The sequence below is a fragment of the Sus scrofa genome, chromosome 2 (assembly GCF_054392235.1).
Source record: "Sus scrofa isolate SSC_HxYL_T2T_F1_AM1 chromosome 2, Sscrofa_HxYL_maternal_Yorkshire_Landrace_v2.0, whole genome shotgun sequence".
Lineage (NCBI taxonomy): Eukaryota > Metazoa > Chordata > Mammalia > Artiodactyla > Suidae > Sus > Sus scrofa.
Genome location: NC_139384.1, coordinates 65,971,756 through 65,996,377, shown reverse-complemented (window position 1 = coordinate 65,996,377; position 24,622 = coordinate 65,971,756). Strand labels below are relative to the sequence as shown.

The window sequence follows — 24,622 nt, the reverse complement described above, 5'->3', positions numbered from 1 at the left end:
ATATTGACAGCTATCGGTTTTAGAAAATTTAAATATATTGATATTTAGAAATTATTATTAAATTTTTTCGGTGTGATGATGACATTATGGTTATGTTTTAAAAATCTTCATTTAGAAGTTCCCTGGTGGTCTAGAGTTTAAGGATTTGGCATTGTCACTTCTGTGGCTTGGGTTCAATCCCAGGCCCAGGAAATTTTCATTCATGGGGTTGGCCAAAAAAAGTCTTCATTTAATGTTATACATTGAACTATTTATAGATACATGAATGCTGTTTTTAAAATAATTTATTGATGTAAGTAGTGAGTGGGTGATAGATGAAGCAAGATTGAACATGTGCTGTTAATTGTCAAACCTGTGTGAAAAGCATGAAGTGATTCGTTATAATACTCGCATTATGTTTTCATTATACATTTACAAGTTTCAACATTTCTAAACCTGAAGGTTAAAAAATACAACAGAAACCGAATTAGGCATATAGTGCAGCCCTGGAAAGCTGAGAAATATAGGGTGAAGTGAAGTGAGAAGAGGAGATTTTTTAAAGCCCCAAACTCTGAACCTGTTCATTTGAAGAGAATAATCTATGGCTCTCTATTTGCTTTTACAGGTTGTGTGAAATGTATTTCAATTATGATACAAAACATGCATTACAAACACTGCAAGAAGAAAAGCCTGAGTTGACCATTGTCTTTGAGCCTTCCCAGTAGTGGTGGAAGCAGGGCTGCCAGATGCCAAGGCTGTCAGACGCCAATGTTATTTGCCCTCCCTGACATCTGGGTGTGTATAAGTGATAGTGAGCCTTCTCCATCTCTCTGGTCCAGCATGGAAGAGTCAAAGCTCGCTGATGGTGTCTGCCTAGAGAACATGAATATCTCTTCTACTCTAGGTTGAAGACATCAGGGCAATAAAATCATCCAAATGACAGTTTTCACCACAGTGCCTCATTCAGAGAATGTGTTCTTCTTGGTGACCTCATATGACTAACTCATTCAATACAGCACTTTTTCTTTCCTTTCCTTTTTTTTTTTTACTCTGACTCTCCTTTCTCTCATATCTTTTTCCTCTTTTTACTTTTTAACATATCATCCCTCCTGCCATCTTTCTCTTAACTGACCATAGCAGAATAAGTTATATATATTATGTTGCAATTTTGTGGCAGCGATTTATTTATTTTTAATTTTTTGAACGGTGATATTTTCTAATAAAATAATTCATGTTTATTGTGTTGTGGCTAGTTGAAGATTTGGAAAATATAAAAACTTTATTGTATTTATTGAGTTAATTTTTTCCCTTTCCTTAATTTTAAAAGACCATGCCTAGAAATCTTTTTAATTATTTATCTAAACTACTAAAGGTAAATCAAATTGCTTTAAAAATGTCTTTGCCAAATGATTCAGTTGTGAGGAGTAGGAAAAAATTCCTCAGCCTAACTCTGAGGTTGGAAATCTCAGCTCTAGTATGGCAAGAGGTTGAAAATCATGAAAAGGAAGCATTGTTTACAATAGCCAAGACATGGAAATAAGCTAAATGTCCATCAACAGATGAATGGATTGAGATGTGGTACATATATACAATGGGATACTACTCAGCCATAAAAAGAACAAAATAATACCAATTTGCAGCAACATGAATATAACTAGAAACTCTCATACAAAGTGAAGTAAGAAAAAGACATATACCATATGATATCACTTGGTGTGAAATCTAAAATGTGCCACAGATGAACCTATCCACAAAGCAAAAACAGACTCATGAACATAGAGAACAGACTTGTGATTGCTGGGGAGGTAGGGAGTGGGATGGATGGAAAGTTTGGGGTTAGTAGGTGCAAACTATTATGTTTAGAATGGATAAGCTATGTGGCCCTACTATATAGCACAGGAAACTATATCCAATCTCTTGGTATACAACTTGATGGAAGATAATATGAGAAAAAGAATGTATATATGACTGGGCCACTTTGCTGTACAGCAGAAACTGACAGAATATTGTAAATCAAGTATAATAAAAATAAAAAAATAAGGTCTTTAGGAGTTCCCATTGTGGCTTAAATCGGTAAGAACCCCAAATAGTTTCTGTGAGGATGTGGGTTTGATACCTTAACCCACCTCTCTCAGTGGGTTAAGTCAAGCTGTGGTGTATAGGTTGAGGATATGTCTTTGGTGCAGTGTTGCTGTGGTTGTGGCATAGGCTGTATGGCTGGGTCACTTTGCTGTACAGCAGAAATTGACAAAACATTGTAAGTTAACTATTCTTTAATTCTTTTAAAAGAAAATTATGCAAAGGAATGTTTTAGAGTTGATGGCACCTATACTCATAAATAGAAGTATTATATAGAAAATGCATTTTGCCTTCAGTTGTGGGAACTTGGATTTATTCATTCCAGATTCAATTAATCTACCATACTTCACATAGCATTGTATCATTAATAAGTATTAATTAATTACTTCTTTACATGTAGAACAATGCTTGAGCCACATTGTTCAGAATCATTTAGGGTAGAAATACTACTTTCTTTGACAAATGAGACACCCAGACCTCTGCTTGTCAAAGTGTGCCCTGTGAACTGTTGATATAAGGAACTTACATAAATCAATGACTTTACTAAGGATGATTTTTAGATAAAATGACTTTTTTTATGGTAAGAATTTTTCAATAAAGGAAGCGGTGTGTTATTTATATTGTGATACACACACACACATTCATTTTTTCACATTATCCTCCATCATGTTCCATCACAAGTAGCTGTGCTATACATCACATGGTTCCCTGTGCTATACAGCAGGATCTCACGCTTATCAAACCAAATGAAACAATTTGTATCTACTAATACCAAACACCCAGTCCATCCCACTGCCCCCAATTTGGTAAACACAAGTCTGCACTCCATGTCCAGGATTTTCTTTATTTTCTGTAGATAGGTTCATTTCTGCTATATTTTAGTTTCCACATTTAAGGGATAAATATGGTATTTGTATTTCTCTTTCTGACTTACTTCACTAAGTATGAGAATCTCTCATTCCATCCATGTTGCTGCAAATATCATTATCTTGTTCTTTTTTATGGCTGAGTAGTATTCCACTGTGTATATGTACCACATCTTCTTAATCCATTCATCTGTCGATGGACATTTAGCTTGTTTCCATGTCTTGGCTACTGTGAATAGTGCTGCAATGAACATAGGGGTGCATGTATCTTTTTCTTTTTTTTTAATTGTTATTTTGTTTTTTTATTGTTATTTCCACAATACAATTCTTCCCCCCACTATTTAGCATGGTGACCCAGTTACATATACATGTATATATTCTTTTTTCTCACATTGTCATGCTCCATCATAAGTGACTAAACGTATTTCCCAGTGCCACACAGCAGGATCTCATTGTTAATCCATTCCAAAGGCAGTGGTCTGTATCTATTAACCCCAAGCTCCCCAACCACCCCACTCCCTCCCCCTCCCCCTTTGGCAATCAAAAGTCTATTCTCCAAGTCCATGATTTTCTTGTCTGTGGAAAGGTTCATTTGTGCCATATATTTGATTCCAGATATAAGTGATATCATACGGTATTTGTCTTTCTCTTTCTGGCTTACTTCATTCAGGATGAGAGTCTCTAGTTCCATCCATGTTGCTGCAAATGGCATTATTTTGTTCTTTTTTTATGGCTGACTAGTACTCCACTGTGTGTATATGCCACATCTTCCTAATCCAATCACCTGTCAATGGACATTTGTGTTGTTTCCCTGTCTTGGCTATTGTGAATAGAGCTGCAATGGACATGAGGGTGCATGCGTCTTTTTTTAAGGAAAGTTTTGTCCAGATATATTCCCAAGAGTGGGGTTGCTGGGTTATATGGTAGTTCCATGTATAGTTTTCTAAGGTACCTCCAACCTGTTCTCCATGGTGGTTGTACCAGCTTACATTCCCACCAACAGTGCAGGAGTGTTCGTTTTTCTCCACACCCTCTCCAGCAATTGTTATTTGTGGACTTACTAATGATGGCCATTCTGACTGGTGTGAGGTGGTATCTCACGGTAGTTTTGATTTGTAATTCTCTAATCAGAGATGTTGAGCATTTTTTCATGTGCTTGTTGGCCATCTGTATATCTTTCTTGGAGAAATGTCTACTCAGTTCTTTTGCCCATTTTTTAATTGGGCATGTATCTTTTTCAACGAAAGTATTTGTCCAGATATATGGCCAAAAATGGGATTTTTGGATCACATGGTATTTCTATATTTAGTTTTCTGAGGTCCCTTCATACTGTTTTCCATTGTGGTTGTATAAGTTTACATTCCCACAAACGTTGTAGGAGGGTTCCCTTTTCTCCACATCCTCTCCAGCATTTATTATTTGTAGATTTAATAATGATGGCCATTCTGACTGGTGTGAGGTGGTACTTCATGGTAGTTTTGAATTTTATTTCTCTAATAGTTAGTGATGTTGAGCATTTTTAATGTGCCTGTTGGCCATCTCTATGTCTTCTTTGAAGAATGTCTATTCAAGTCTTTTGCCAATTGTATTCAATTGTTTTAATTTTTTTTTGTTGTTTAGTTGTATGAATTGTTTGTATATTTTTGAGATTAAGTTCTTTTCAGTTGGCTTATTTGCAACTATATACTCCCATTCCTTAGGTTGTCCTTTTTATGTTTTATGTTGAAGTCTTTAAGTCATTTTTAGTTTATTTTTGTGCATGGTGTGAGGATGTGTTCAGGTTTCACTAATTTACCTGCAACTGTCCAGTTTTCCCAGCACCACTTGATGAAGAGACTCTTTCTCCTTTTATATTCTGGCTTCTCTTGTCAAAGCTTAATTGACCATAGGTGTCTGGATTTATTTTGGAGTTCTCTATTCTGTTCCATTGGTCTGTATGTCTGTTTTTGTACCAGTACCACACTGTCTTGTTTACTTTAGCTTTGTAGTGTTGTCTGAAGTCTGGGATATTTATGCCTCCTGTTTGGTTCTTTTTCCTCAGGATTCCTTTGGCAATTCTGGATCTTCATTCTAGTTCTGTGAAAAATGTCATGGGTCTTTTGATGGAGATTGCATTAAATCTGTAGATTGCTTTGGATAATATGGATAATAATTAATTTTTATGATATTAATTTTTGTAGCCCAGGAGCATGGAATATCTTTCCACTTCTTTGAATCCTCTTTAATAATGTTTTATAGTATTCTGCATATAAGTCTTTCGTCTTTTAGTTAGGTTTATTCCTAGGTATTTAGTTCTTTTGGGTGTGATTTTAAAATGTATTGTGTTTGTTCCTTTTCTAATATCTCATTGTAAGTATACATAAATGCAACTACTTTTGGAATATTAACTTGTATCATGCTACTTTGTTTAATTTGTTGACTAGTTCCAGTATTTTTTGTGTGGACTCCTTAGGGATTTCTATATATAGTATCATGTCATCTGCATATAGGGACGATTTTACCTCTTTTCTTCTAATGTGGAATATATTTTATTTCTTTTGTTTGTCTGATTGCTGTGGCTAGGACTTCCAATAATATGGTGAATAAAAGTGGTGAGAGTGGGCATGCTTGTCTTGCTCCATATTTTAGTGGTTAGGTTTTCAGTTTTTTTCCATTGAGTATGATATTGGCTGTGGGTTTTTCCTAAATGCCTTTAATTAAGTTATGTTCCCTGTACACCTACATTGGCAAGAGTTTTTATCATGAATGGGTGTTGGCTTTTGTCAAATGGTTTTTGTGCATCTATTGAGATGATCATGTGGCTTTTGAATTTTCTTTTTTAATGTGGTGTATGATGTTGGTTGATTGCCTGTGATTAACCATCCTTGTGAACTTGGGTTGAATCTTACTTGTCATGGTGTATGACCTCTTTTATATGTTGTTGGATTCAGTTGCAGAAAATGTTGTTGAGAATTTTTTTGTTTATGTTCATCAAATATATTGGCTTATAGTTATCTTTTTAATTTTATGCAATTAATTTTATTACATTTATAGTTGTACAATGATCATCACAACCCAATTTTATAGTATTCCCACCCCAGACACGCAGCTCATCCACCCCCCCACATGTCTCCTTTGGTAACCATAAGTTTTTGAAAGTCTGTAAGTCATTATCTGCTTTGCAAAGATGTTATGTCCTTTTTTTAGAGTCCACACGTAAGTGAAAGCATATGATTTTGGTATTTCACTTAGCATGATAATTCTAGGTAAATCCATGTTGCTGCAAATTCCATTATTCTTTCCTTTTAATGGCCGAGTAATATTCCATTATGTATACATACCACCTCTTCTTTATCCACTCCTCTGTATATGGGCATTTAGGTTGTTTCCATGTCTTAGCTATTGTATATATAATGCTGCAAAGAACATTGGAATACGTGTGTCTTTTTGAGTCATGATTTTCTCTGGATAGATATCCAGGAGTGAGACTGTTGGATCAAATGGTAATTCTGTTTTTAGTTTTCTGAGGAAACTTCATACAGTTTTCCACAGTGGTGGTACCAATTTACATTCCCACCAACAGTGTAATAGGGTTCCTTTTTCTCTACCCCCTCTCTAGCATTTATTGTTTGTAGACTTTTTGATGCTGGCCATTCTGGCTGGTGTAAGGTGGTACCTCATTGTGGTTTTGATTGACATTTCTGTGATAATGAGTGATGTTGAACATCTTTTCACGTGTTTTTTTAGGCCATCTGTGTGTCTGCTTTGGAAAATTGTCTGTTTAGATCTTCTGCTCATTTTTTGATGGGGTTGTTTGTTTTTTTGGTATTGAGTGGTAGGAGGTGTTTATAAATTTTGGCAATGAATCCCTTGTCAGTTGATTCATTTGCAAAGATTTTCCCCCATTCTGTGGGTTGTCTTCTTGTTTTGTTTAGGGTTTCCTTTGCTGTGCAGAAATGTTTAACTTTGATTAGGTCCCATTTGTTTATTTTCATTTTTATTGTCATTACTCTGGGAGGTGGGTATGAGAAGATCTTGCTTTGGTTTATGTAGGAGGGTGTTTGGCCTATGTTTTCCTCTAAGAGTTTGATAGTATCTGGCATTATATTTAGGTCTTTAACCCATTTTGAGTTTATTTTTGTGCATGGTATTAGGGAGTGATCTAATTTCATTCTTTTTCATGTGGCTGTCCAGTTTTCCCAGCACCACTTATTGAACAGGCTGTCTTTTCTCTATCATGTATTCCTGCCGCCTTTGTCATAGATGAGTTGGCTGTGTGTGTGTGGATTGAATTCTGGTCTTTCTATCCCGTTCCACTGATCTATATCTATGTCTTTCTGCCAGTATCATGTGGTTTTGATGACTTTAGCTTTGTAGTATAATCAGAGTCTAATGCCTCTAGCTCGATTTTTCTTTTTCAGGACGTCTTTGGCTATTCTGGATATTTTTTTTCTTTTTGCCATTTCTTGGGCTGCTCCCATGCCATATGGAGGTTCCCAGGCTAGGGGTCGAATCAGAGCTGTAGTGGCCAGCCTACGCCAGAGCCACAGCAACTCGGGATCTGAGCCACATCTGCAAGCTATGCCACACCTCATGGCAATGCCAGATCCTCAACCCACTGAGCAAGGCCAGGGATTGAACCCACAATCTCATGGTTCCTAGTCAGATTCATTAACCACTGAGCCATGACAGGAACTCCAGGCTTTTCTGGATATTTTGTGCATACAAACTTTAAGATATTTTGTTCTAGTTCCATGAAAATGTACTTGGTAATTTGATAGGGATTGAATTGAATCTGAAGATTGCCTTGGGTAGTATAGCCATTTTGATAATATTGACTCTTCCAATGCAAGAGCATGGTATATCTTTCCATCTATTTGTGTCATCTTTGATTTCTTTCATCAGGGTCTTATAGTTTTCAGAGTACAGGCCTTTTGTCTCTTTAGGTAGGTTTATCCCTAAGTATTTTATTCTCTTTGGTGTGATGGTAAATGGGATTGTTTTCCTAATTTCTTTATCTTTTGCTGTTAGTATATAGAAATGCAGTCGATTTCTGTGTATTAATTTTGTATCCTGAGACTTTGCCAAATTCATGGATGAGCTCTAAGAGTTTTCTGGTAGAGTCTTTAGGATTCTCTAGGTATAGTGTCATGTCATCTGCAAATAGTGATAGTTTTACTTCTTACCTACCTATTTGGATTCCTTTTATTTATTTTTGTCTCTGATTGCCATGGCTAGGACTTCTCAAACTATGTTGACTAGTAGTGGCAGGAGAGGATATCCATGTCTTGTTTCTGATCTCAGCAGGAAGTCTTTCAACTTTTCACCATTGAGAAAGATGTTAGCTCTGGGTTACTCATACATGGCCTTTATTATGTTGAGGTAGGTTCCCTCTATGCCCCCTTTCTGAAGGTTTTTTTTTTTTTTATCAGAAATGGGTGTTGGATTTTGTCAAAGTCTTTTTCTGCATCTATTGAGAGGATCATATGGATTTGATACTTCAGTTTGTTAATGTGGTGTATCACACTTAAGGATTTCAGATATTGAAGAACCCTCGCATCCCTGGGATATATCCCACTTGATCATGATGTACAATCCTTTTAATGGATTGTTGGATGCAGTTTGCTAGTATTTTGTTGAGGATTTGTCCATTGATGTTCATCAGTGAAAGTGGCCTGTAGTTTTGTATTTTTGTGGTATCTTTGTCTGGTTTTGTTATCCGGGTGATGGTGACCTCATAGAATGAGTTTGGGAGTATCCCTTCCTCTGCAATTTTTTGGAATAGTTTCAGAAGGAGAGGTGTGTTAGCTCTTCTCTAAATGTTTGATAGAATTCACCTGTGAAGCCCTCTGGTCCTGGACTTTTGTTTGTTGGAAGTTTTTTGATCAGAGTTCCAATTTCAGTGCTTGTGATGGGTGCATTCATCTTTTCTATTTCATCTTGGTTTAGTCTTGGAAGATTGTACTTTTCTAAGAATTTTTCCATTTCCTCTAGGTTTTCCATTTTATTGGCATAGAGTTGCGTATGGTAGTTTCTTATGACCCTTTGTATTTCTTTGATGTCCGTTGTTACTTCTCCTTTTTCATTTCTAATTTTATTGATTTGAGTCCTCTCTCTTTTTTTCTTGATAAGTCTGGCTAGGGGTTTCTCAATTTTGTTGATCTTTTCAAAGAACCATATTTTGGTTTCATCGATCTTTTCTATGGTTTCCTTCATTTCTGTTTCATTGATTTCTGCTCTGTTATTTATGATTTCTTTCCTTCTACTAACTTCAGGTCTTGTCTGTTCTTCTCTCTCAAGCTGCTTGAGATATAAAGTTAGCTTGTTTATTTGAGCTTTTTCTTGTTTCCTGAGGTGGGCTTGTATTGCTATAAACTTTCCTTTTAGAATGGCTTTTGCTGCATCCCATAGGTTTTGGAGTGTCGTATTTTCATTGTCATTTGCTGCTAGGTGTTTTTTAATTTCCTCTTTGATTTTTTCAGTGATCCACTGGTTGTTTAGTAGCATGTTGTTGAGTCTCTACATGTTTGTGTTTGTTGCATGTTTTTCTTGTTGTTGATGTCCAGTCCTATAGCGTTGTAGTAGGAAAAGATGCTTGATATGATTTCAATTTTCTTAAAGTTACTGAGGTTTGGTTTGTAGCCCAGGATGTGATCCATCCTAGAGAATGTTCCATGTGCACTTGAGACGAATGTGTATTTTGTCACTTTTCGATGGAATGTCCTATAAATATCTCTTATGTCCATCTGGTGCAATGCTTCATTCAGTGCCTGTGTTTCCTTATTGATTTCCTGTCTTGATGGTGTGTCCATTGCTGTAAGTGTGGTGTTATAGTCCCCCATTATGATTGTGTTATTGTCGATTTGTCCTTTTAAGGTTGTTAGCAGTTTCCTTATACATTGTGGTGAACCTATGTTGGGTGCATAGATGTTTAAAATTGTTATATCTTCTTCTTGCATTGATCCTTTGATCATTATGTAATGTTCTTCTTTGTCCCTTAAAATATTCATCATTTTAAAGTCTATTGTGTCTGATATGAGTACTGCTACTCCAGCTTTCTTTTGATCCCCGTTTGCGTGAAATATTTTCTTCCATCCTCTCACTTTCAATTTGTATGTGTCCCTAGAAGTGAAGTGGGTCTCTTGAAGACAGCATATGTATGGGTGTTGTTTTTGTATCCATTCAGCCAGTCTATGTCTTTTGGTTGGGGTGTTTAGTCCATTACCATTTAAGGTAATTATTGATATGTATGTTATTGCCATTTTATTAACTGTTTTGGATTTGTTTTTGTTGCTCTTTTTTCTTCCCTTCTTCTCTTGTTGTCTCCTCTTGTGGTTTGATGACTATCTTTAGTGTTGTGTTTGAGTTGCTTTTTCTTATTTGTTTATGTATTTTGGTTTGCAGTTATTCTGAACTTTTGATAGGTCTATATATATATATATATATATATATATATATATATATATAATTGTTTTAGGTTGTTAGTCTCTTAATTGCAAGTGAAAGTCCACTTTCCTGCATTTGTTCCCACCTCTTCTCATGATTTCTGATTTTGGTGGCATAATTGTGCATGGATGATTTCATATCTTCACTGTATATATGCCTTTACTGGTGAGCCTTATCATTGGTGGTATTTTTCTTTCTGGTTGTGGCCTTTTCTCTCTGCTTAGAGAAGTTCCTTTAGTGTTTGTTGTAAAGCTGGTTTAGTGGTGCTGAATTCTCTAAGCTGTTGTTTATCTGTGAAGCTTTTGATTTCTCCTTCAAATCTGAATGAGAGTTTTTCTGGGTTAAGTAATCTTGGTTGGAGATTTTTTCCTTTCATCATGTTAAATATATCATGCCACTCCCTTTTGGCCAGCAGAGTTTCTGTTGAAAAATCTGCTGATAATCTTATTGGGGTTCCCTTGTATGTTATTTGTTTCTTTTCGCTAGCTGCTTTCAAGATTTTCTCTTTGTCTTTAATTTTGCTCAGTTTGATTAATATGTGTTTCGGGGTGTTCCTCCTTGGGTTTATTTTATACGGTCCTCGTTGTGCTTCCTGGATTTGAGTGAGTGGTTCCTTTCCCATGTTAGGGAGGTTTCCATCTATTATCTGTTTGAATATATTTTTCTGTCCCCTTCTCTCTCTCTTCTCCTTCTGGCACCCATGTAATATGGATGTTGGTGCATTTAAGGTTGTCCCAGAGTTCTCTGAGACTCTCTTCATTTCTTTTCAGTCTTTTTTCTCTTTTCTGTTCTGCATCTGTGGATTCCACCAATCTGTCCTCCACCTTGCTTATTCGTTCTCTGCCTCCCGTATTCTGCTGTTGGCTGCTTCTAGCGAATTTTTTATTTCAGTTACTGTATTGTGCATCTCTTCTTGTTTAAGTTTTATATCTTGTATCTCTTTGCTCAGTGTTTCCTGTACATTATCCATGTTTGCCTCCAGTTTGTCTCCAATGTCTTTCATCGTCCTCGGTATCCACAGTCTAAAGTCTTTTTCCTGGAGGATGAGAATCTCCTGATCACATAGCTGTTTTTTCTGGGCTTTTTTCTTTCTCTCTTATCTGAGTTATAGTTCTCTGTCTTTTCATTTTCATAGGTTTTTGATGTGGTGACCTTTTTACAGATAATAGAGCTGTAGCCTCTCTTACTTTTGGTGTCTGCCCCCCTTGTGGCTGAAGTTGGTATGGGGGCTTGCTGTAGGCTTCCTGATGGGAGGGACTGATGCCTTCCCATTGATAGCTGGGGCTGATTCCTATCCCTCTGGTGGGTGGGGCTTAGTCTCTGGATGAGATGAGAGGTGGCTGTGTGCCTAGGGGTCTTTAGGCAGCCTGTTTACTGATGGGTGGGGCTCTGATCCCACCTGGATTGTTGATTGGCCTTGGCTTCTCAGCACTGATGGTTGGGGCCAGATTTTCCCCAAATGGCCACCTCTAGAGAAATGCACGCCTAGTGAAGATTCCAAAAAGCTTTGCTTCCAATGTCCTTCCCCCAGAACAAGCTATATTCACCCCTGTTTTCCCAAGATATTCTCCAAGAATGCAGTCAGGTTTGACTCAGTTTCCCTTGGAGACTTTGCTTTGCCCTGGGACACAGTATATGTGAAAGTCTGTGTGTGCCTTTTAAGAATGATGTCTCCTTTTCCCCCAGTCCTGTTGAGATCCTGTGCACAAGCCCCACTGGTCTTCAATACCAGAGGGTCTGGGGCCTCTTTCTCCCAGTGCCAGCTCCCTACAAATGTGAGTTTGATGTGAGGCTCAGAACTCTCACTTCTGTAGGTGAGTCTCTGTGATACAGGTACTTTCCAGTCTGTGGGGCTTCCCACCCTGGAGGTATGTGCTTGCTTATATCACATAATCATCCCTCCTACCTCTTGATGTGACCTCCTCTTTGTCTTTTGATATAGGATATCTTTTTGAAAGTTTCCGTTCCATCTTGTTGAAGACTGCTCAGCATTTGGTTGTAAATTTTGTTGTTTTTAGGAGAGAAATTGAGCTTCCAGTCCTATTCCACCTTCTTAATCCCATCTCTTCTTTTCCTATTTTATATTCTTGTCTCCTTTGTTGAAGTCGAATTGACTCTAGGTGATTGGGTTTTTTTTTGAGTTCTCCATTCTGTTCTATTTGTCCATTTTGCTGTTTTTGTACCAGTCTCATACTGTCTTGATTATTGTACCTTTTTAATATTGTCTGAAATCTTGGAGAATTTTGCCTCCTTTTTTTCCCCTCAGAAATTGCTTTATCAATTCTGGGCCTTTTATGTGTCAACATAAATTTTTGGATTGTTTGTTCTAATTCTGTGGAAAATGTCGTGGGTCATTTGATAGGGATTGCATTGAATCTGTAGATAATTTTGGGTAGTATGGGCATTTGAACAATATTAATTCTTCCAGTCGGGGATCATGGAATATTTTTCCATTTCTTTCAATCCTCTTTAGTTTCCTTGATTAATGTTTTATAGTCCTTAGCATATGTCTTTCACTCCTTGGTCAGGTTATTTAATTTTGGGAGTGCAATTTTAAAAAGTATTGCATTTTCATATTCCTTTTCTAATATTTCATTGTTAGTATATAGATATGCAAGCAATTTCTGAAAGTTAATTTTTTAACCTGCTACTTTGCTGAATTCTTTAATCAGTTCAAATGATTTTTGTTTGTAGTCCTTAGGGTTTTCTATATATAGTATAATGTCATCTGCATAGAGTGACAATTTTACCTCTTCTCTTCCTATTTGGATGCTTTTTATTTCTTTTGTTTGCCTGATTGCTGTGGCTAGGGCATCCAATATTATGTTGAATAGAAGTGGTGAGAGTTGGCATGCTTGTCTTGTTCCAGATTTTAGTGGGAAGGCTTTCAGCTTTTCTCCACTGAGTATGATATTAGCTGTGAATTTTTCTAAATGTCTTTAATTATATTATATTCCCTGTACATCCACTTTGGTAAGAGCTTTTATCTTGAATGGATGTTTGATTTTGTCAAATGCTTTTTCTGCATCTATTGAGATGATCATGTGTTTTTTTTCTTTTGTTAGTGTGGTGTATGATGTTGATTAATTTGCATATGTTGAACTATCCTTGTGAACTTGGAATGAATACCACCTGCTCATGGTGTATGTTTTTTTAGTATATTGTTGGATTCAATTGGCTCAAATTTTGTTGAGAAATTTTGCATCTATATTCATCAAATATATTGGCTTATACTCTTTTTTGGTTGAATCTTTATCTGGTTTTGCTGTTAGGGTGATGGTGGCTTCATAGACTCTCTTTGGTAGTGTTCCTTCTTCTTCAACCTTATGGAAATATTTAAGAAAGATGGGTATAAATTCTTCTTTGTATGTTTGGTAGAATTCTCCTGTGAAGCCAACTGGTCCTGGACTTTTGTTTGTAGGGAGTGCTTTTATTACACATTCAATTTCATTTCTAGTGATCAGTCTGTTCAATTGATCTATTTCTTTTGTTTTGTGTTGTTTTGTTTTCTCATCTTTTTTAGGGCTATGCCCACAGCATATGGAGGTTCCCAGGCTAGCGTTCGACCAGAGCTGTAGCTGCCAGTGTATGTCACAGCCACAGCCAGATCCAAGATGTGTCTGCAACCTACACCACAGCTCATAGCAATCCCAGATCCTTACCCCACTGAGGCCAGGGCTCAAACCTGCATCCTCATGAATACTAGTTGTGTTCTTTAATGCTGAGCCATGATGGGAACTCCAGTCTATTTCTTCTTGATTCAATTTTGACAGGCTGTATGTCTGTAGAAATTGTCCATTTCTTCCAGGTTGTCAAATTTTTTGGTATATAATTGTTCACAGTATTCTATAACTTTTTTTGTATTTCTGCAGTATTGTTGGGATTTGTTCTTTTTAATTTCTTATTTTGTTAATTTGAGTTCTTTCTCTCCTCTTCTTGGTGAGTCTGGCCAGAGGTGTGTTAGTTTTGTTTACCCTTTCAAAGAACCAGCTCTTGATTTTATTGATATTTTATATTGCTTTTAAATCTCTGTTTTGTTGATTTTCTCTGTGATGTTTATGATTTCCTCCCTTTTGCTGATTTTAGGCTTTGTTTGTTCTTCTTTTTCTCATTCTTTTAGGTGGTAGGTTCAGTTGTTGATTTGAGATTTTTCTTCTTTTTTGAGGAAGGCCAGTATCATTATGAACTTCCCTTTCTGCCTTTGTGGCATCCTGTAGATTACGAATGTTTGTTTTCATTACATTTGTTTTGAGGTATTTTTTAATTTTCCTTTTGATTTTCTCATTGGCCCATTTTTTTAAGAGCATGTTGTTTAGTCTTCATGTAGTGAGTTTTTTCTCATTTATTTTCCTGTGGTTGATTTGTAATTTCATTGCCTTGTTGTCAGAGAAGATACTTGAAATAATTTCTATACTATAAATTTGTTGAGGTTACTTTTGTGCACTAGTATGTGTTCAATTCTTGAGAATGTTCCAGATGTACTTGAAAAGAATTGTATTTTCTTTTTTTGGGGGGGGGGTGTTCTAATGTCCTAAAAAATATAAATAAGGTCTAACGTTTCTATTATGTCATTTAGGATTTCTGTTGCCTCATTGATTTTCTGTCTAGAGGATCTGTCCATTTATGTTAATGGGGTGTTATAGATTCCTACTGCTATTCTATTCCCAATGATTTCCCCTTTTATGCCTATTAGTATTTGTTGTATGCATCTGGGTGTTCCTATATTAGGGGCATATATTGAGATGTGCAGTATCCTCTTCTTGAGTGGATACTTTTATCATAAAATAGCGTCCTTTTTCTTTCTTTATGGGCTTCATTTTTGACTATTTTGTCTGCTATGAGTATTGCAACTTCTGCTTTCCTGTCTTTTCCATTCACATGAAATATCTTTTTCCATCTGCTCACTTTCAAATTATGTGTGTCCTTTGCCCTAATGTGAGTCTCTCTTAGGCAACATATTGTAGGCTCTTGCTTTTTTAAATCCAGTCTGCCAATCTATGACTTGATTTATGTATTCAGTCCTTTGACATTTAAGGTAATTTATGTATTTATTTCCATTTTAAACCTTGTTTTCCAGTTTTCTATGTTTTTCCTTTGTTCCTGTTCTTTTTTTGCTGTTGGATTATTTCCTTTTTTATGCTTGTGTCCTTTTATTTTCAGTTTTTGTGAATGTATTGTTTGGTTTTGATTTGTGGTTGCTCTGTTTTTTAAGTATGTAAACTGCTTCCTATATCTGCTTGCTTTGGTCTGATAGTCATATAGGCTCAAACACAGTCTAGAAAAAAAGGGTCTAGATTTCTTACTTTCCTTCCCCACATTTAATGACTTTGATGCCTTTTAACATCTTGGTATTTGTTGTTTTCTTGTTCCTTGTGTTTATCGTCACTTTTATAGTAGGTTTTTTTTTTTCCCTTTTAGATCTGAATACTGGATTATTTAAGTGATTGCTTTCCAGTTGTGGTTTCCTCCATCCTATTTCTTCTAACTTCTTTTTAATTTAGAGGACCCCTTTCAATATTCCTTTTAGAATGGGGTTGGTTTTGCTGTATTCTTTTTTGTTGTTGGTTTGTTGGAGACATTCTTTATTTCTCCTTTTTAAATGATAGTCTTGCTGTGTAGAATGTTCCAGGCTGCAAATGTTTCCCTTTTAGAACTTTGAATATATTTTCCCCCTCTCTTCTGACTTATAGTGTTTCTGTAGAGAAATCAGCTGATAGCTTTATGGGGGTTCCCTTATAATTAACTCTTTGTTTTTCTTTTGCTGCCTTTAGAATCATATCTTTACCTTTGTTTTGTCATTTTGATTATAATATGTCTTGTGGGCCTGTTTGGATTCAACTTGTTTGGGGCCCTCTGTGCTTCCTATAACTTGCTATGAGTTTCCCTTAGATTTGGAAAGTTTTCAGCCATAATTTTTTGAAATATATTTTCAATCCCCTTTTCTTTTTATTCTTCCCTTTCTGGAGTCTCTATCATGCATACATTGTCCTGCTTTATATTATCCTATCGATCTCTTATATTGCTTTCATGTTTTTTATTTGATTTTCTGTCTGCTGTCCTGATTGGGTGATTTTTATTATTAAATCTTCCAAGTCGCTTATTTCTTCCTCTGCATTATGCATTCTGCTCTTCAGTGCCCTTAACTTGGCTTGCACCTCTGCAAGTTAATTTTCTAATTTTTCTTGGCTCCTCCTTTTATTTTCTATTTCCTTTCTAGAGTAATCTGCATTGCAGTTCATATTCACTCTTAATTCCTTCATTATTTTCATATCTCCTTTTTGAATTGAACATCTGTTAGAATGCAGAAGACTGTTGCACTGCTTGCTCCTTCAGATGAATTCTCCTGTTCTTTTAACTGGGAATGGTCCTGAGTTTCTTCATTTTGCTTATATTTTTCTTATCCTGTGAGATTAGGGAAGAACAACTACTAGAGTCTTGGAGGGCTATTTTTATGTGAGAGTGCCCCTGGGTATTTTGTGAGGGCTTTATTAATTTTCAGCATGAGGGTGGCTTTGGTGTCTCTTTACTCATGTGTGCAGGCTGTTATCCCCTTGACAGGGTGCTGCATGTGCTTAAAGGGAGATAGAGGCAGTGGGCAGTGCTAGTAGTCATTGCCTGGTTTTTGGTCCCTTGAAAGTAGCAAGGACCTGTGGGGAGGTGGTGCAGGCTGCTCCTAGTTGCAGAGCCCTAAGAAGTGGCAGTGATCTTCAGGATGGTGTGTGTGGTACCCAGAGTGTTTTGCAGTGGCAGCAGAAGCACATGTGCATTCCCAGAGTGTGAGAGAAACAATGGGTGGTGCTTGGCTGCAGTGCCCTTCTCTTTGCCAACCTCTGAAGTGATTGTGCCTTCAGGTAGTGCTGTTCATGGACTCCTAATGTTGGTGGGGCACACCTGCCTCTGATGTCTGATATGACTGCCATTGTTTGCCCTTGCTACCTGTAGACCATGCAAAAGGTGTCATGTTGAACTTAGCCCCCTTCTGACCTTAGCCCACGCAGCAGGTGCCTGGCCACCCATACTCCACACAAGAGCTGATGCCCAGGCACCTGTAACCTGAGCAAGTGGTGCCTCACCACTTGTAGCCTGTGTCAGAGGTGCCACACCCTTTGAGAGTCCTTCTTACATAGCAAAATATATTCTTTTGGTGATTCCCCCCTCACCCTCCCTGACAATGGTGCCTTGCTCCTCCTGTGGGCCCAGACCTCCTCCTGGGTTTCCTCAGATGTGGTGATCTGCTCCCTACACTGTAGTGCACCACTCCCTAGCCTCTCAGGCTTTCTCCACATAGCCAACCCTAATCTTCCCACTGAAACTGACCTCTGGAGCCTGAGTCTTAACACCAGTCACTGCCCAGGCATGTCAGACTGTGGTCTGTGGTATTGTCTCTCTCTCTTTGCTTTGCCCTCCTCAATCCAGCTGCTGCACTTTTCTCCAAGACTTTGAGATCCTTCCATCTAAGCTGATCACTACATTTGTTAGGTGGTTTCCCAAGAGTGGGTTCCTCTCCTCTTTCACAGTTCCCTCTCAGGAGAGCTAGTCCCATTTTGATTTATTTTTTTTCTCTCTCTCTTTCTTCCCTTTTGTACTACCCAGTTATGTGGAGGGTTTATGGCCCTTGTTGGAGATTTAGTCTTCTGCCAGCATTCAGTAGATGTTCTGTGTAAATCATTCTACATGTAATTTTTTTTTGATGTGTTTATGGGAGAGGGAGAGTGCCATGTCTTACTCCTCTGCCATCTTGATTTTTTTCACTCTTTTTTTTCTCTTTTTTTTTTGTCTTTTCTGGGGCCATACCCATGGCATATGGAGGTTCCCAGGCTAGGGGTCTAATTGGAGCTATAGCTGCCAGCCTACACCACAGCCACAGCAACACCAGATCTGAGCTGCATCTGTGACCTACACCATAGCTCATGGCAACGCTGGATTCTTAACCCTCTGAGGAAGGCCAGGGATTGAACCTGCAACCTCATGTTTCCTAGTCAGATTCATTACTCACTGAGCCACGATGGGAACTCCCTCTCTTTTTTTTCTATTTTATAGGTTGACTTTTCACTTTATCAATGGTTTCTTCTGTTATGCAGAAGCTTTTTAGTATCATGCACTCTCAATTTTTAATTTTTTATTTTGTTGCTTGTGCTTTAGATGTCATATTGAATTATACATTTTATTTACTTTTTTTGCCTTTTTAGGGCCACATCAATGGAATATGCAAGCTCCCAGGCTAGGGGTCAAATCACAGCTGTAGCTCATGGCAACACCTGATACTTAATCCACTAAGTGAGGCCAGGGATCAAACCTGAATCCTCATATATACTAGTCAGTTTCATTACCACTGAGCTACAATGGGAACTCCTTGAAAAATCTTGACTGATCAATGGCAGACCATCTATGGGTGTCAGTGAAAATTTTAGATTATATAATTCAAATTTTCTTGAGGTAGATCTTGGTTTTCTCTTGGCATACTTCCATGTTCATTTGAGAAGGTTAATACCAGGCTACTTTGACTAAAGCATCAACCATGTGGCCCATTAAAGATCATGACTTTACTCTTAACTGGCAACATGTAACACCCACATTCAAATACCTCTTAAAATATACACGTGGGCATTTGCAATGAAAATATTCTCATCATTACTAATTATTAGAGATATGCAAATCAAAACTCCAGTGAGGTACCACCTCACACTTTTCATAATGGCTATCATCAAAAAGTCTACAAATAGGAGTTCCCCAGTGGCTCAGTGGGTTAAGTCTGGCTTTGTCATTGCTGTGGCTTTGGTTACTGCTGTGGCACAGGTTAAATCCCTGGACCAGGAACTCCCACATGCTGCAGGAATGGGCAAAAAAAAGTCTACAAAATAATACATGCTGCAGAGGAGGTGGAGGAAAGGTAATCCTCCTACCGTGTTTGTGGTAATGTAAATTGGTACAGCTACTATGGAGAACAGTATGAAAGTTCCTCAAAAAACTAAAAATACAATTGTCATATGATCCAGAAATTCCACTCCTTGTCATATATCTGGATAAATCTACAATTCAAAAAGATACATACATACACCCTATGTTCATAGCAGCACTACTCAATACCAAGACACGGAAACAATCTAAACATCCATTGACAGATCAATGCATAAAGAAGTGTTATATGTACACACACACACACACATACACACACACACAAACACACAATGGGATACTACTTAGCCATAAAAAGAATAAAATAATGCCATTTGCAGAAACATAGATGGACCTAGAAGTTATCATACTCTATAAAATAAGTCAGAAAGTTAAAGACAAATATGGTATTGCTTATATCAATACCATATTGTCATATTTTATATTCCAAAAATGAACTTACCTACTGGGCACAAAAAAATCTCATGGACATAGAGAACAGACTTAGAGTTGTCATGGGTGAGGGGTTAAGTGAGAGGGATGGATTGGGAATTTGTGATTAGCAGATTCAAACTGCTATATATAAAGTGGATAAACAAAATGTCCTACTGTATAGTGCATGGAATTTTATCCAATATTGTGTAATAAGCCATAAAAGAAAATAATGTGAAAAAGAATATATAATATAAATGAATCATATTTTGCACAGCAGAAATTAACACAACATTATAAGTTACCATACTTCAATAAAATATGTTTAAAAAAGAACTTGGAGTTCCCGTCATGGCGCAGTGGTTAACGAATCCGACTAGGAACCATGAGGTTGTGGGTTCGGTCCCTGCCCTTGCTCAGTGGGTTAACGATCCGACGTTGCCGTGAGCTGTGGTGTAGGTTGCAGACGCGGCTCGGATCCCGCGTTGCTGTGGCTCTGGCGTAGGCCAGTGGCTACAGCTCCGATTCGACCCCTAGCCTGGGAACCTCCATATGCCGTGGGAGCGGCCCAAAGAAATAGCAAAAAGACAAAAAAAAAAAATAAAAATAAAAAAGAACTTCTTAAGAGTTTCAATATATTCACATTACATGCCAATATATTCACATTACATGCCAATATACTTCCAAAGCTTTATAGGTAAAAATAATATTTTTGAAAGAGTACATGAAGAGCACACATTCTTTTTTTTTTTTTTTTTTTTGTCTTTTGTTGTTGTTGTTGTTGCTATTTCTTGGGCCGCTCCCGCGGCATATGGAGGTTCCCAGGCTAGGGGTCCAATCGGAGCTGTAGCCACCAGCCTACGCCAGAGGCACAGCAACGCAGGATCCGAGCCGTGTCTGCAACCTACACCACAGCTCACGGCAACGCCGGATCGTTAACCCACTGAGCAAGGGCAGGGACCGAACCCGCAACCTCATGGTTCCTAGTCGGATTCGTTAACCAATGCGCCACGATGGGAACTCCAAAGAGCACACATTCTATCCTTTCTTTTCCACCAGTGTTTCTAAATTTTCTACCAAGTATAAAGGAAGAAGAAAATGGATTTTAGGAAACTTACTGCAAAACAGAGCAGGGCACTAAGAACACACAAATATTTAAAATTATGGGTTTTATTATAAAAGTTTATCTATATTTTTATATCTAGGATGTCAGTTTATTATAATGTGAACATATTAGTTTAATTATTAGTCAAATTTTTAAAGTATTTCCCTTAAAATGTTGCATAATATTGATGCTTCTGGAAAATTTAGCATGTATATCTTGTGGTTTTACATAATTCTGATATTAGATATTCTTGGGTTCCCTGGTATTCCAGTTTTCTGTTGCTTCCTGCCAAACCCCATGAGGCTTAGAATGACAACTTATTATATCTCAAAATTTTATGGGTTAGGAGCTTGGGCAGAACTCAGTTGGGAGATTCATCTTCTCCATGTTGTGTGTGCTAAGGTCACTGGATGGTGTTCACCTGTGGACATGTCTAGGCTAGCTCCACTCAGGTGTGGAAAATCTGGCTGGAAGCCTGTCTTGGATGAGATGGTGGATAATAGCATTCACCTGTAGTATCCCTAGCATGGCTATCTTAGGGTAGCTGGAATTCATATCTGGCATCTCGGGGACCCAGAAAGACTGTTATTAGCTAAAGCTGCCAAAATTTTCTTACAAACCTGCCTTGAAAAATCTACAGTATACTTTTACTTCATTTAAATAGTTAAGTCTTCATTGTCAGACTTTATTTAAAAAGAAGAAAAATGGGTCTCCATTTTTCATTGAAAGGTAGAAAAGATCTTGAGATTATTTTGTCTGTTTTGAGAAATTGAATACTCTAAAATGTGTCCTAGAATTGGGTCAGTTAACGACTCAGCTATGTGTACTTACTGACTTTTTTCCAGGCTACATTATATTAATTGAATTGTGCCTTGGATCTGTGCCATTGGGAAAAATTAGAAAAGAAATTTCTGGGAGGAAGGCAAGATGGCAGAAGAGTAGGGGGACACGCTCACCCTCTCCCACAAACACACACACAAAGAACACACATCTACAGGTTAAACGACTCACACAGAATAGCAATTAGTCACTGGCAGAACTTAAACTCCAATAATAGCAAGAATATCATGACATAACTGGGTAAAACAAGAGAAAAGATGAAAGTGAGAGAAGGGGAATGAGGGCTGGAGGGGCGCTCCCGAAAGGGAACTGTGGAGAAGAAAGTGATCCCACACCCTGGAAAGTGACCTACTCCACAGAAAGATCAACCAAATCGGAGGGATCTCCAGATGCAGACAAGAGCGCAGCAGTAAGTCTGAGATCTGAAGAGCAGAGTGAGAACCAAACAGATCATCTGAACTACTGGCACAGTCACCAAATACTGAGATGCTTGGATGGGGGCTGGGCACTGAGACCTCGGCTCTGGAGGTTAGTCCCCAGGAATTGGCTGGGGTGGGTGGTGTAGAGACTGCTCGGGGGACTAGGAAGTGGAGCATCATAGGTGGAGGGAGCAATACGTTAAGGGCTGGGGAGTGGAAAGCCACATCAGAGGGAACCTGGGAAAAGAGCTGGACCCACAGGAGAGAAAAGGCACCAGTGTTGGGGAGGGGAGAGGAATAAGGGTGGGACGCCATAGAATACTCCTTGCACCAGAGTGAGCTCACTTGCCTGCCAGCTATCAGAAAGCTGTTCTTCCCAGTGCATTCCCCCTCCCCCTCCCCCATGCATGTGTGCTGGACCTGAGGCTTCCTGCCATCCTGGAGGGCTGGCCTCACCATTTTTGGGAAGCTAACCACTGCAGGGGCTCTCCCTACCCTGGCCTGCCTGCCCTCTGGAGGGGCTACATCTCTGCAGAGCAGCACCAAGCACTGCAAGTCCCCTGGAAAAGGCCCACAGCCCAGAAAAGCTAGAACCAGCTCTCTGGCCATGCAAAATCTGCTTCCTTGGGGAAGAGCCCCTTGGGTTCTCAGTGGCCCGGCTAGCTGCTCCTGTCCTTGGGGGGTGCTGCACTCCCATGGAACAGCTATCCAGCACTGCCAGCTCCCTGCAAGAGCCCTTGCAGCCCAGAAAAGTTAGAACAACCTTGACTTGACCATGAAAAATCTGCCTCCACTGCAGGGTGATCCTGCCAATTCCTGCTGCCCTAGGAGAGAGCCCCTTGGGTTCTCAGCAGCCTGGATATCTGCTCCTGCCCTCAGCAGGTGCTGCACTCCCATAGAACAGCTGCCTAGCACCGCCAGCCCCCTGGAAGTGTCCCACAGCCCAGAAAAAGCTAGAAAAAACTTGGCCTGGCCATGCAAAATTTGCCTCCATTGCGGGGTGGTCCTGCCAGTTAAGGCTGCTCTGGGGAAGAGGCCCTATGGTTCTCAGCAGCCCAGACAGCCATTCCCAACCTTGGGGAGTTCTGCACTCCTGTGGAACACCTGTCCAGCACAGCCAGATCCCTGGAAGACCCCCACAGTCCATAAACACCAGAGGAAGCTCTGCCTGGCTGTGAGAAATCTACTTCCATTGCAGTGCAGACCTCCCAATCCTGTCTACCATCAGGAAGTCATCCTTTGCTTCAGAGAGACCCTGTCAGCCTCACGCACCCTCGGGAAAAGCCACACTTCCTCAAAGAAGACCAACCAACACCACCAGCCCTCAGGAAACATTCCACAGCAGCACCAATGCAAACCCTACCCAGCCACGGGGAGTACAACGCCACCAAGAAAAAGAAATTAACAAGGAAGATGAAGAAGCTGAGAAACCACCCCCATTTAAGCCAACAGGAGAACTCAACTAAAGCAGTCAACAATGAAACAGAATTCTGCATCTGACAGACTTGGAGTTCAAAAGGGAAATAGTGAAAATCCTGAAGGAATTAAGAGAAAATATGAACAGTAATGCAGATGCCCTCAGAAAGGAACTAGAAAATATAAGGAGGAGCCAAGAAAAACTAGAAAATTCATTGGCAGAGATACAAACTGAACTAGGGCAGTAAAAACCAGGATGAATAATGCAGAAGAATGAATTAGTGATGTGGAAGATAGAATAATGGAAATCACCCAATCAGGTCAGCAGACAGAAAACAAAATGAAAAAACATGAAAGCGTTATAAGAGACCTATGGAATAATATAAAGCGGGCCAATCTACACATAATAGGGATTCCAGAAGGAGTAGAAAAAGATAAGGGAATGGAAAATATATTTGAAGAAATTATCACTGGAAACTTCCCAAATCTAAAGGATACTGGGTTTAAGATACAGGAAGCACAGAAGGCCCCAAACAAGTTGAACCCAAATAGACCCACACCAAGACACATTATAATAAAAACGGCAAAAGTTAGTGATAAAGAGAGGATCCTAAAGGCAGCAAGAGAAAAGCAGAATGTTACCTGCAAGGAAACCCCCATAAGGTTATCAGCTGATTTCTCTACAGAAACACTACAGGCCAGGAGGGAATGGCAAGAGATATTTAAAGTGCTAAAAGGAAAAAATATGCAACCTAGAATACTCTATCCAGCAAGAATATCATTTAAAATAGAAGGAGAAATAAAAATGTTTCCAACAAACAAAAGCTAAAAGAATAAAGCAATACAAAACCCAGGTTAAAAGAAATACTGAAAGGGCTTCTCTAAACCAAAAAGAAAGGAAGGAAAGAACGGGAAGAAAAAAGAAAAAAAAAAAGAGGAAGAACTAGGATTGAGGAAACCACAATCAGAGAGCTGTCACTTAAATAAGCCAGCATACAGATTTAATCATGAACATGTTTCAAACAAAATGAAATTATAAAGAAAAAAAAAAGGGAACAAAATCACAAAATGTGGGCAAGGGAAGTAAGGAAATAAATAGACTTTTAAAAAATTTTTTCTTTTCTTTTTTTGTTTCTTTTCTTAATTTTAGTATAGTAATGAAGTTT

At 38.4% G+C, this 24,622-nt stretch overlaps 1 protein-coding gene across 1 annotated transcript in view; it reads left to right on the top strand.

Moving 5' to 3' along the window:
• NLRP3 (NLR family pyrin domain containing 3) overlaps nucleotides 1–1,264 on the top strand; it is an 84,995-nt gene extending 83,731 nt beyond the window's left edge. The window contains exon 11 of the mRNA NM_001256770.2: nucleotides 605–1,264. Within this exon, the coding sequence (NP_001243699.1) occupies nucleotides 605–704 (100 nt within the window). The 3' untranslated portion in view covers nucleotides 705–1,264. The remainder of the gene's footprint in view (nucleotides 1–604) is intronic.
• Nucleotides 1,265–24,622: the final 23,358 nt, after the last annotated feature.